At 36.8% G+C, this 13,563-nt stretch overlaps 1 protein-coding gene across 1 annotated transcript in view; it reads left to right on the top strand.

Annotated features, from left to right (window-relative positions):
• LOC107745560 (wings apart-like protein homolog) overlaps nt 1–13,563 on the top strand; it is an 87,025-nt gene that overhangs the window by 22,477 nt on the left and 50,985 nt on the right. The window contains exons 3-5 of the mRNA XM_016559454.1: nt 8,847–9,522; nt 10,382–10,710; nt 12,103–12,218. Coding sequence (XP_016414940.1) covers nt 8,847–9,522; nt 10,382–10,710; nt 12,103–12,218 — 1,121 coding nt within the window. The remainder of the gene's footprint in view (nt 1–8,846; nt 9,523–10,381; nt 10,711–12,102; nt 12,219–13,563) is intronic.

The raw sequence follows: 13,563 nt of genomic DNA, 5'->3' as shown, positions 1-13,563 counted from the left end.
ATAGCTACAGAGTAGAGGTCTGCAAGCCCGTCGGGTCCCGGCTGGTCATTTTAATTTGTTAGACTATTTTATCTACAGCTCGTTAGAGGTAGAATTCTTTAGTGAAATAAAGATGATATTTATTGAAATTAATTTGAATTAATTAAGGAGAGAGAGAGAGAACGAACGAACGAATGCACGCACCCACCCACGTGCGAGCGAGCGATTGTGAAGCATTGCAAACAAGCTTGTCGGTTTAATTACAAAAACTGCTAAGTTATCACCTCATTGCTGAGAAATATATGTAGCTTTTAGCTGTTGTATTTTCAAAATTCACGGGGCGGGGGTTGAAAACCAGCTCCTGAACGTGCAATTTCTTACTTATAAAAAGTTTCAATCTCAATAAAATGCGAGCGCATACAGCATTAACAATCTTTATGAGCAAACGTGTCGCCCTCGCATTGGGAGTTCTGTGGAGAATCGGATATGTGTGTTTAGACGTAGGTCGGATGTCCAGATATCAGATGTGTATCCGATTAAAAATCCACATTGGAAGTGGCTCAGATCGGATGCAAAAAAATCGGATCTCGTGCGGGTTTTTGTGTTTACACGTGTGCAACAAATTCCGATCTGTGTCAGATGTGAGCGAAAGATCGGATTTTTTGTTCCAGTGTAAACGCAGCCTTATATACGCGAACACTGGACAGAGCTCTCTTTCACGCGTTCTTACACATTCGAATGGACAAATATATATCAAAATATCCCATAAATACAATCGGTTATGTCTTAAGTTTTCCGGTAGTGGGCGGAACTAATGCGCACACGGCAATCTCATTGGCTGGCGCTCACCTATTATCGTCCCTGTTTTGATTTCAGCAAATCAGTTCGAGCGAACGTACACAACCTGATTAATATTCATGAATCCAGTAGCTCATTAATCCTTGGTGCGTTTTATATTGTTCCTATTAGTAGAATTCGTATCTTTATCTTATCAGTATTTTTGTTAGTTTTTCCCCAATTAAATTTTTTTTTTATAGAAACACTGAATGACCAAAAAAGCACCACCACCAGTCCGAAGTTCAGTTAAAATGACTAATATGCATTCATACATGGTTATCAAGTTTTAATTCTAATTACTAAAGTTCTATCATTAAATAATATTGATTATCATATTATAATGCTTGACTGACTGATGTTAAGAGTGTACTTTCAGATATTTATAAAATTGTGCCATTTTACAAACAAACATATATATATATATATATATTCGTAGAGGGCTGATGGGATTGACTCCCTTTTGGAGAATTAAATGTAGTTTAAGTAGGGCTGGGCGATATGGCCAAAAAAATGATCACGATAATTTTTTTCATATCAGTCGATATCGCTAATTATCACGATAAATGTCAAATCTTTATTTCTTTCAAGTTTAAAGCCAGATTTTTGCTCCAAAGTAAAAGTTGTAGAAACCAGACCATTAATTTTCCTTAAAATAAATATCTAAATAGAAAAATGTATTTCATAGTTTCTGCATGTTCTAATGAGTGATATTGCTTCAAATCTAGAAACAGGTTTGGGTTGCCTGATAATATTAATAATTATATCACTTGTTGTCTCTTAGTAAAAATATAACTATATGGTTTTTAGGTAGCCTATTTGAATGAAAAACAGTTGTCTAAAAACATTCAGTATAAATGCACACATGCTATAGCTTAATCACAAATACATACTACAATTATATACCATTACTCCTTTAATAAAATTCAGTGTGAATATCCCAAATGGCGCGATTCAAACGAGTCGCGCTGTTTCGTTCGGCTTTTGGCGCATAAACATTATATCGAACATTTATCGAACTCTTCATATCGTTTTATCGAGGAAAATTATATCGCGATAATTATTGTTATCGAATTATCGCCCAGCTCTAAGTTTAAGTCACTTCCGTGTTGAATTCAAGAGAGAGACTGGAAGGAACATGTTACACATATTATTAGTTATATTTCATATTTTCATATATATTATATTTCATATAGTCATATTTTAGTTGCGCATGCGCACCTGCGTACCACTTATGTGCACCCCTGAATATAACCATGCTCAGCAGCATTTAACACGTAAATACTCCCACACAGTCAAGGAGCATCCTCGTTTGCACCAGATCTTCTGCAGCTGCAGTGACTGCCTTGCCTTGGTCATCAGGCTGACTCATTTTGACAAACTAGCACAAGCTGCGCTGTCTTTTAAAACCTTAAAAATGCTTCCTCCTTCCAGCTGATTTTGAATGCAAACACCGTCCTGGATGAACTGCTCCCCAGTTGCAGGTTTTCAGCTTCACACTGACATCACATACCAGAAGACAACCGTGTACATAGCCTTTCTACATCACTTTTACATGAAATTGTGAATTAATGCTATAACTGCATCTGAAAGGAATATAAAACAATATTTGACAGCTCCTGTTTGTTTAATCGTTTCTTAAAATATGTTGGTATGAGCTGGAAATCGTCTGCTCCTCTCAGAAACTCCAGAATGTGGAAAACAAGTGCCCCGTGGTGGTCAGAGGACAGGACTGGATTAGAGATGACACTGACAGGGATAAGACACAGAGGCTGAAGTAGAGCAGGGGAGGAACGTGGACTTGTTTGACTTCTCGCTGGTTGAGAGATTGAAATTTGTTAATTCCCTGTCAATCCCTGTCAGAGTGGTGATGTGAGAGTGCTGCCGTGTGGAAAGTATATTTCTCTGTCCTCTTCCAGAAATGTAGAGAGAGAGAGGATTTTACCAAATGTAATTTAAATTGCAAATCACCATGAAATCAAATTTTGCAATATTCAACTTTTTTAATTTAATATTGCAGCATTTTTTAGATACAGTATGATTTATCTGTGAATTATTTATTTATTATTATTACTTTTTTTTATTTTTTTATTACGTGCCTTTGTAATCTTTGATTTAAAAAAAAGTAACATCCTCTCACCTTCATATCACATCTTATTTCTCATGACCTATACATTGGCAGGAGGGCTGGGCAACCTGTCACTCATGAGATTGCAGCATTTAATGACAACAATCACAGCATTTAACGCAACAAACGACAACAGTCCACCAATTTCCAATGGACTAAATCCCTACATTATTTTTCTCATTTTCTCATTCACTCGGATATACTTCAGTAGAGAAGAAAAGACAATTGCAATTTCTTTTTTATGCAGACTTTAAGGGTAAGGATAGGGCCCTATGATGAAATCCCAAACTCATTTTTTTTTCTGGATTATATTTTAATGGTTAAATTACATTTTAGTAATCAAAAATAGTGTATTAATTATTAAAATTATGAAACGTACAATTTAACAATTTTTAAAAGAGTTTAATAAAAAAAAAATGTTTTTAAGGCCCGATGAAATGTTTTATTTTTTCCCAAATTCAGTGTTTTGTTTTAATTTTTCTGGATTAATTACATTTGAATAATCAACAGGCATGTCTAATCCATTGAAGTCATAACACTTTAACAATAATAGGGCCCTAAGAAACATTGGTTTAGATGTTAGACATTATTTAGTCGCCCAGAGTAAGATTTAGTCACATATGCGAGTGATTTACTCGCAATGTAGAGGGTTGTTTGTAACTCATGTGTATTTTTAACATAAACTTGTGTGTGAATGAGAACTTAGTTTAGTACTCACATGCTGTGACAGCCGCTTTCTGTACGTGTGCTCTCAGAAAACCGTATATCAAAATTTTAAACTCATATTAGGGCTGTGCGATATTGAAAAAAAATGCAATACGTGATACCTTGTTAAAAAATGCAATATTCGATATGCGATACGATATTGCTTAGTGTGAAAAATCTATTTAAATTATATTTTAAAATATTTAAAAATGAAAAGCTGACCCTAGTTACCTGTGGTTGGCCTGGCCGTGCGTCACTCAGAAAACAACAGGCCAATCAGAAGAGAGGCTCATGAATATTAATTAGACAGACCAAAATCGACCTGTTCTCAGCAGAGCTCCTGAGAGAGGAGCTGTAAAAATATATTGAGATGGTTTTTGGTACTTATACTGCAAATATATATTCTTAAGGACATCAAAACCTCAAATAAAACTCCAAAAAGGTGTACAATATGGGACCTTTAATAACTCTTTTTAACGTCAAGCAATTCTCTGCTATATGCGTCGAACTAAAACTTTGACCTTTTGCAACGTTTTGATTTAAGTAGCCTATTATTAAAATGATTCAGATATCGCACGTGTTGCGATATGCATATCGTGATATTTACATTTGCGATATTTCAATATTTTTGGATATATCGTGCAGCCCTAACTCATATGGTTTAAAACACATGATTTCAGCGCGATAAACATAATCAGAACCAAAACAGATGTTTTTAGCAGGTACGAGCTGTAATGGCGCAGCTCTATTCTGGAAAAGGGGGCGGGGAGCAGCAGCTCATTTGCATTTAAAGAGACAGGCCCGAAAAACTGCGTGTTTCTGCTTCCACTCAAAATAGGCATTTTCAAAATGATATAATAAATGATCTGTGGGGTATTTTGAGCTGAAATTTCACAGACACATTCTGGGGACACCAGAAACTTATATTACATATTGTAAAAAGAGGCATAATATGTCTCCTTTAATATTTAAAAAAGCAGTCTTTTTGCACTTTAATATTCACAGACATTAGTCCACATCACAATTTGATTCATTGTACAGTCTACTTGTGATTTATTCATCCAACATTTGCCAAATTCTGTGACCACCTGTGTCGTAAATTCCTTTTTTATGAAGGTATTCTGTGAATTAGTCAATGTTCCAACTTCAGGAGGCTGATCGTGTTCTGCTTTTCCGTTGGTGGATGCTGTATTATGTCATAGTGCATTTGCATAGTTCACTACTGCTTAACGTTGTTGCATTATCAGTGGTTGCCTAAACACAAACCCCTATTGAAAAATAATGACTTCTGCTGCCCTATTCGAAACGCTCAGTATGAGCACCCTTTGACTTGACTTTTTCATACATTACACAGACTTTAATTCAGATGTGTTTATAGGTCTGTTACATAAACCCTTTTCAACTATGATTTGAACAGAATTCAGTCTTTGGAGAGTGATGGGTAGTTTGACAATGCTTTAAATTGTCGTTAATAAGTTTGTGTTGAATAAACGGTCATTTGGATGTTGTTTTACAAAAGTCAAGATGTTTGAGGTGATTGTGACAGCCTAATTTGTCTTTTTCACCTCTTCACACTCTAATTAATAGGGGAATGTTCTGAATTACCAAAGTGGTGATATAACTGAAATGGTTTTTAGGCCTAACAGCCTTTCTGCAACACTGACTTCCTTTGCCATGGAGCTCAATGGGGGGTTTGTATGTTGGGGACCTTTCTCCAAAGCTGCTATTAAAGTTTTGTCCTGTCTCCTAGTTCACAGTACATAGACTTAATTGTGGTTATTGGTGTAATGGAGAATACGTACAGTAATGAAAGAATGGTAAATAACGAGTGTTGTCTGCCAGACTATAATGTAGACAATGTTATGACTGCATAAGAAAAAAGTTATTAAACCTGTTATACTGTATTATTACAGCACTTTTTTAGAACTAAATTTCAATATCGTGATAATACCGTATACCGTGATAAAAGCATTAGCAATTAATCGCAACATGAAAATTTGATACCGGCATATCCCTACTGCAGAGGTGTGATTATTGCTTTAAGGATGTCTAGCAGTGTGTTCATGTTGGACCTATTCATGGGATCAGAGAAAATTGATGGACTAAGTCTGTGGTCTTTAAGACTTGGTGCACTAGTTTTAAACCTATAGAAATGTGTTGAACTTCTGACTCCAGTCAAATCAGTGATCTAGGAGGAGTAGTTTTATTTTGCATAATACTTGTGGTGGCTTCCATGTTTTCACTATCTCAGTAAACCTCGCATAATCAGATGCTTTTGGTTGCCGAATAATGAATAGAGTATTTTCACAATGTTGTCAGTAACTGAAAATGTTGCTTCATATGTGTCAGTATATGGTTTAAGGTAGGGCTTGGTGATAAGGCCAAAAAAATCGATAAATCGATATTGATAAATATCACGATACATTTCGAGTTTAAAGGGTTCATTCACCCAAAAATGAAAGTTCTGTCATTAATTACTCACCCTCGTGTTGTTCCAAACCCGTAAGACCTTCGTTCATCTTCGGAACCCAATTTAAGATATTTTTGATGAAATATGAGGGCTCTCTGACCCTCCCATAGACAGCAAGGTAACTACCACGTTCAAGGTCCAGAAAAGTACCAAGATGATCGACAAAGTAGTCCGTGTGACATCAGTGGTTCAACTGTAAAGTTACAAAGCTACGAGAGTACTTTTTTGCGCAAAGAAAACAAATATAACGACTTTATTCCACATTTTCGTCTCTACTGCGTCACTTTGGACGCGCGTTCACGACAGTACCTTGACGCGAGCGTGTGGCGGCGTCATCACGGCGGATCTGTGTCAGCGCCGCCACACGCTCTCGTCATGATACTGTCGTGAACACGCGTCCACAAGTGACGCAGTAGAGATGAAAATGTGGAATAAAGTCATTTTTTTTGTTACTTTGTCGATCATCTTAGTACTTTTCTGGACCTTGAACGTGGTAGTTACCTTGCTGTCTATGGGAGGGTCAGAGAGCCCTCATATTTCATCAAAAATATCTTAAATTGGGTTCCGAAGATGAACGAAGGTCTTACGGGTTTCGAACAACACGAGGGTGAGTAATTAATGACAGAATTTCATTTTTGGGTGAACTAACCCTTTAAGGGCAGATTTTTGCTCCTAAGTGAAAGTCGTAGAAACCAGATCGTTTATTGTGGTTTTAAACTACTCTTTATGGTCAGAACATGACAAATGCTTTGTTTTTGATTTCTTTACACTTTTCAGTCATTTTAACTTGTTTTTTTAGGTATTTGTATGAAAAACAGTGATCTAAATGCATTTAGTATAAATGCACAACCGCTATAGCTTAATCGCAAAAAATACTGCGTTTATATTCCATTACTCCTTTAATACATTTAATACATATCTACTGTACATTAGTAATATAATAAAATTTTATGTGAATATCCCACATTTCTGCCACAATACTGTGGTGCAGTTAGTGTTACTACAGTAAATCCATGGTAAATGATGGCGATTTGTAGATTGAAAAGCCTTCTGACTGTATCGTTGCTCACAGTGTTTCTCCTGTTTGTCAGTGCTGTTTCATCTGGCTCTAAACTAGTTTAAATCACTGAGTCATTTGTGTTCTTCGCTGAATTCAAGCACTTCACTCTGGATCTCACAGCGCTGTTTAGTGTCACGTGACAGAGACTCATCAGCGAGTAAACTCCTCCGCTCTAGTGAGCTCATGCTGCGCTGCCGTTTGAACATTGAGCCGAGCGGATAAATGGTTTGTGTGGCGCTGTTTAAATGAGTAGAGCTGTTCTGCTTTTGACTCTTAAGCATTGCATTGAACTAGGGCTGCACGATTAATCGAATGCGATTGTCATGCGCTGAATCAATGAAAGCAGTTTAATCTTCTGTTTATTCAGCTGCAGCGATAGGCATTTCCTGGATTACTTCTTCGGGGCATATTTGGAGTTTCAGTGCGAGAGCGCCCTCTGGCCTTCGGATGGAGATTTACTGCTGATCACAGAACCGTGCTTCACTGAAAGATATGCATGACAATCGCAGCTTCTGTCGAATCGCGATCTCGATTCCATTTCGATTTATCGTGCAGCCCTACATTGAACATTTATCAAACTCTTATTGTTTTGAGGAAAATTATATTGCGATAGTTATCGTTTTATCGTCCAGCCCTAGTTTAAGGCTGAATGATTAATCGTATTTTAATTGTGATCAGGTTTTTTTTTTCATTTAACATTTATGTTATCTTGCATTGGTAGCAAGCCTCCATACGATTTCAAGATTTGGGCTGCCAGATGTCAAGAGTTTAAATCCCAATCAGTGTACTTTTTCTTCTCTTAAATGGATACATTTTTCTCTTTTACTTTATCATCACAACCTGGCAAACATGTGCGCACACTTTCTCTGCACTGAAAGAAAAAAAAAACAAAACCCTGATGATTTGAAAATACCTACAAACATGGAGTTTAGAGATCTTCATTATTAATTTCTGCTCAACAGAAAGTGTAATACAGCCAGTCTGCATTTCTTCACGAGGCCGTTTATGCTTTTTCTTGACTAAATCTGTGTGCAGAGCTTCTCAGTGATGAACTATAATAAATCCAAACATGAATCTCGACTTTATTGTTTGCATTTGCGGTTGCTGAATAAATGCACTTATGCAACCACTGAGCTACTATACAAACACTTTTTTGTTGTTGATTTAATAATAAAAAAAAGGTTAAGAATTTTACTGTTTTAGCTTTTTGAGAGAAGATTTTGAGTTTTGCCAGTTTATATAAGTTAGAGAGTGTGGTAATGTACATGATAAATATAATAAATCAAGAAAACTAGATGAGGTAAAACTAACCCTGCTAATTGAGTTGATGTTCCCTATGTGTGCTTACATGAAATAGTAATAATTCAAATAGAATACATTTTCAAATCAGTCGTGATTCAGTCGTAACCACCACTTATCGTGGAGCCCTAATGTAGTTTAAAACCAGAGTCGTTTTGGCCAGAGAGGATTTTGGCCAACAGGATTTTGCTTAGGTAACTGGTTATTGCTGAAAGTTTAACATTAGACCAAGTTCTGTTGATTTTGTTTATTAATGTAGCTATTTTTCAGTAACCTACTTCCTGTTGATTTAGGAACATGACTGGTCAAGAGCTCTGTTTGATGTTTAAACATTTGAACAGCTGATTGATGTTTGACTTCCTTTTCTGTAGGAAAAACCCAGAGTTGGTCCATTGAGAGCACAGACCACCACAGCTACTCATGGTACAAAAACCCTTCTGAAAGCGACACGAGACCTCTTGCCCAGACCACCACGTTAAAGTCTGAAAAAACAGAGGACAAGGATTCTTATGATGCCTGGAGCGCTGTGGTCGGTCTGGGAGCACGCTCCACATCCCTCTTTACCGGACCTAAAGACCCTCCGTCTACCTTGTGGGCATCGAGTAGTTACAGTCACAGCAACATTCAGGGCAAATCCTCCACCGAGACTCGGTTAGATGAGTTCGGCCAAAGAGACTTTAATGTTCCCGTTGAGCCATCTGAAAGCGAGGACCACTCTCAGTCTGTGCTCAGGGCATCCAACTGCAGAACGTACTGCAGACCCAATAAAGGCAAACAGCCTGGTGGACCCGATGGAAGTGTTTCCAGTCATAGCTCCACAGAAGTGTTGCAGAACAGCGGGGCTGAAAATGCTGGGAAAACAACAAACAGAGGTCGGACGAGAGACTTTACAGTGCTACATCCATCTTGTGTTTCCATGTTTAACGTCACCATCCAGGACTCTATGGACCGCAGTATGGAGGAGTACACAGCCAGCGCCCCAGCAGCTGGTCCGGGAGATGCAGGAAGACTGAGGAAGAAAACCGAGACCGAAAGCAAACCTTTCAGGTAATAGTTGCATGTAAGAACAGTGCTGTAATCACATGAAATTCTTAGTACTGCAGTTATATTGAGCTGTACTTCATACTATTTTTGGACAGTAGTCTCAGTCTAATCTGTAGTTCTCATGCTGGATCCTAGACCTTTTCTCTCCCTTTTTATTTTGTTGGTTTTGTTGTGTTGTTTGTGTAGTTTTGTTTTGTGGCTTTTTTTTTGTTATTTTTTTGTCTTTTGTAGTGTTTTAGTTTTTTTATGTTTTGTGGTGCTTTTTGTTTAGTTTTATAGTATTAGTTTTGTTTTGTGGCATATGTATTTATTTTTTTATTTTAGTTCTGTATTTGTTTAAATTTAATCACTTATTTCATTTTTATGTATTTATTTGTTTTGTTTTGAGCCTCGTGGTGCCTATATTTGAGCACCACGGCTCCATTATTAATCCACAGCTCTAAATCTCAACCGCTTAAAAATAGAGATGTTGAACATTAACACCATCCAATTCTAGACCTTAGAAAATATTTATTTGATTGCGCCTAGTTTCAATCTCTTACACCTCATTGAAGTGGCTCTGAGAGAACCCCTATAAAAATCTGGTACTCCAATTTAATCAAGTAATGACAGCCCCACTTAACAAATAAATACAATTATTTGAGATTGTAAGAATTGTTTTTTTGCTTAACCAGCGCTAATTGGGAGACACCAACTGATCAGGTATACATAGATGAAGCAAAATGTGATAAAATCCTCAGAGCTGCCAGTAATTCTGTCAAATTCATAATTCATTGGTTGCTCTCACTTGGCCTCATTCTTTCATGTTTGATTTGAAGTCTACTTGTGTGAGATTCAGGCTGTTTGTCTGTTGGGTTTCTAGTCAATCCAGACCCACACAGAGCAAAATGAAGAGCAGTAAGCTGGAACTCTTTGGGTTTGATGAGACTGATGCTGTGGCTGAGGATGACGACTCCGCTTCAGGAAGCTCTAACTACAGGATCAAATACTTTGGCTTTGATGACATGAGTGGGAGTGACGGCGAGGAAGAGGAGGGTTCCTCTGAAAGAAGGAAACACAAGAGGAAGGCTGCAGCAGGTGTAGCAGTGCCACTGATGTATACAGAGACTAATGTTGACAGTCCTCAGACCAGAGTGATGCAGAGCTCTCAGAGCAGTCACACTACAGGTCACAGTTACAGCCTTGAAAACGGTCAGTATTTACACACAACACACTAACTTTGGGCTCTGTTTATGTTGCAGTACCTGTATAAATCCACAATAAATCTGCACAGAGTTTTCTTTTACCTTTTGCATACAGAAAAGTTTTTTTTTTTCATTGTGGCATTTTTCCCCCCTGACAGTTAAGCACATATTTCCTAAAAAGTGTGTATATTATATTAGGAATATATTATTATTTATAGTGGTCGACCGATATATCGCCTTGGCCGATATTTGGCATTTTTCAAATGACGATACGTTTTTCTGTTTGGCCGATGCGTTCGAGACGGGACTTTTATTTTGACGGCGCTGACAGCGGCAGTGCTCACATTCTCCCTCTTGTTCGCTGTCGTCGTTAACAGTTCTGTCTAATACGGATAGAAGTCTGTCTAATAATCAGAAAGAACTGTTAAACAAAGGAATTAAAATTTATACAAAAAGTATTATAACGATTGCTTTTATATTATTAGTAATAGAAAGGCAAACATTATAATACTTTCTCGTTTGCCGTCAGCATTCTGCAAATACGCATTTACATCATTTAAACAAATCTTTGAATTGCTAATGAAAATAATTTCACAAACCTCGCAAACTTAGTCAAATCCAGTTGAGATCTTGTGAAGTGTGCATGTGACCTGCATGATCGCGTGTTCTCTGTGACTTTCGGTCCGCGCAAATTGAATGCTTTAAACATTAAATTCGTGATTTCAAATTATGCTGCGCTTATTCCCAATGCACACAAACTTCCCAGATTACTGAGTGCTCTGTTGGTTACAGTTTACTTCCTTTTTAATTATATTTTTATTAAATATTTATTTATTTGTGAAAAATAATTTGTCTTCTAGAGTATAAGTATGTTTATTTTACAAATTTTTTTTTAATCCATTTTCAAATGATTTCAAATTTCTTAAATATTAATTAAAATAAATACAATTATATCGGCTTTATATTGGCCATCGGCCACTCTGCTGTCCAAGATATCGGCATCGGCTGTCAAAAAAAACAATATCGGTCGACCACTAATTATTTATTTAGGTATTTACTTGTTAGTTTAGTTTTTATTTATTTATTAGTAATTGATGTATATATTTGTTTGTTAGTTAGTTTATTTGTTGCTTAATTGTGAAATATGTCCCCAACATGTGTTTGTTAGATTCACACATGGACATTTACATGTTTTTTTTTAGTTTTTTTTTACATATTCATCTTTGCTATTTTGCTATTTTTTTTTTTATAATTTCAAATATTTATCTATGACTCAAGTTACATGTCCATTGCTGTGATTAACTGCACTTGTCAACAGTTCAGAGAACTAATTTTCCTATTAAAGACAATAGCAGACATTTAGCAGACACATGGCTGATGTTTGTTTGTGGTTTTACAGATCCTCTGGAGTTCCCAGAAGTCCTCATTCCCTCTGAAACAGTAAGGAGACCTCAGGTCAAAGCTCAGGAGACAGCCAAGGAGAGCAGCAGGAAGATCTTCAGTGGACCTAAGAAGGTGAGCTTCATATATCGTCTTTTTCTATTCATATTTCCCGTCGTTGAGCTGATGGTTTGAGATGCCAGTATTTGTTCTGGAGTAGTGTTGTCACGGTACCAAAATTTCAGTATTCGGTACCAATACCAGTGAAAATCCACGGTTCTCGGTACCAAAGCAAAACACAAAAACATGCTAATTAAAAAATTTGACTATACTTTCATTTAATCCAAACTGTGTACATATTTAATTTTAAAGGGCTTTTAAAATCTTCTAGAGTTATTCAGCCAAGAATAACAACTAAGTTGGCTAAAAAAAAAAAAGAAGCCCAGAACTGCTTTTCTGACTGATATGACACAAACAATGTTAACCAAAAAAAAGTTATATAAAAGTAGTAAATTTCATCATGTCCTCCTGTTTTTTTTTTACCCTAATAAAAGTTATAGGAGCATTAAATAGTTAATAAAGAAACTTCATTCTAATGCTCATTATATTAGCGTTAGCCGCGCTTATGCTAACGATTAACTACTCTAATAACAGCAATGTTCATTTCAATCCGACATTCAAATTAAAATATTGAATAATATTCATAACAGAAAACTTTGTCATGTTCCTGTATAATTGTTACAAACAGGCCCACATTCAATCTGTGTGCTTGTCGTTCTATACATTCCCTGCCCTTTACATTTTCATCAGTTAAACTCACAGCTGCATTTAATACACTATGGTTTTGAATCCATTCCATAGATTTTTCCCCTAAAGTCAGTGTTGAAAATGTAAAGTCTGCAGCAGTGTTTCCCACATACTTGCACTTTATTTGTGGTGGCATATATATGCAAATTCATTTTCTGCCAGCAGGAGGCGCTTGTAGAGCGGGAGAGATAGAGGTTTCCCCGGTAACGGCTGTAATCAAATAAGCGCTGCACTCACAAACGCTGCTCAGGTATTACAGGCAAGATGAAATGAAAATGACATCCATAATTTTCTGAAGACAGCCGGTTTCCTTCAGGAATACAGTGATATCAGGGATTCAAGTTCTCCGTCGCTACGACGGATTTCCGTTAATTGCAGCGAGTCTACGATGGATTTCCGTCAATTGGAAAAAATGAGGGGAAAAGAAACATTTAGCGCATTGTTGTTGTACCAAAAATCATCCCCGCCACGGCTGCAGCTTCTCGTGCTTTCACACCTGTAGATCGATTGCTATGTTCCGAAACGGGGATTAAAATTATTACAATGTTGCTTTTTTTTCTTGGTGCGGTTCGCTTTCACACGGCAAAGTTTCTAAACGGACCAAATTTGTTAATACAAGTCACACGTGAGTAAACTGTTGTCTCATTGGTCAAAGTTCCACGGTTTATTTTCC

Source organism: Sinocyclocheilus rhinocerous, unplaced genomic scaffold (genome assembly GCF_001515625.1).
Source record: "Sinocyclocheilus rhinocerous isolate Xijiao unplaced genomic scaffold, SAMN03320098_v1.1 scaffold672, whole genome shotgun sequence".
NCBI lineage: Eukaryota > Metazoa > Chordata > Actinopteri > Cypriniformes > Cyprinidae > Sinocyclocheilus > Sinocyclocheilus rhinocerous.
Note: the sequence above shows the minus strand (reverse complement) of the source record. Positions and strands in the feature narration are given on the sequence as shown.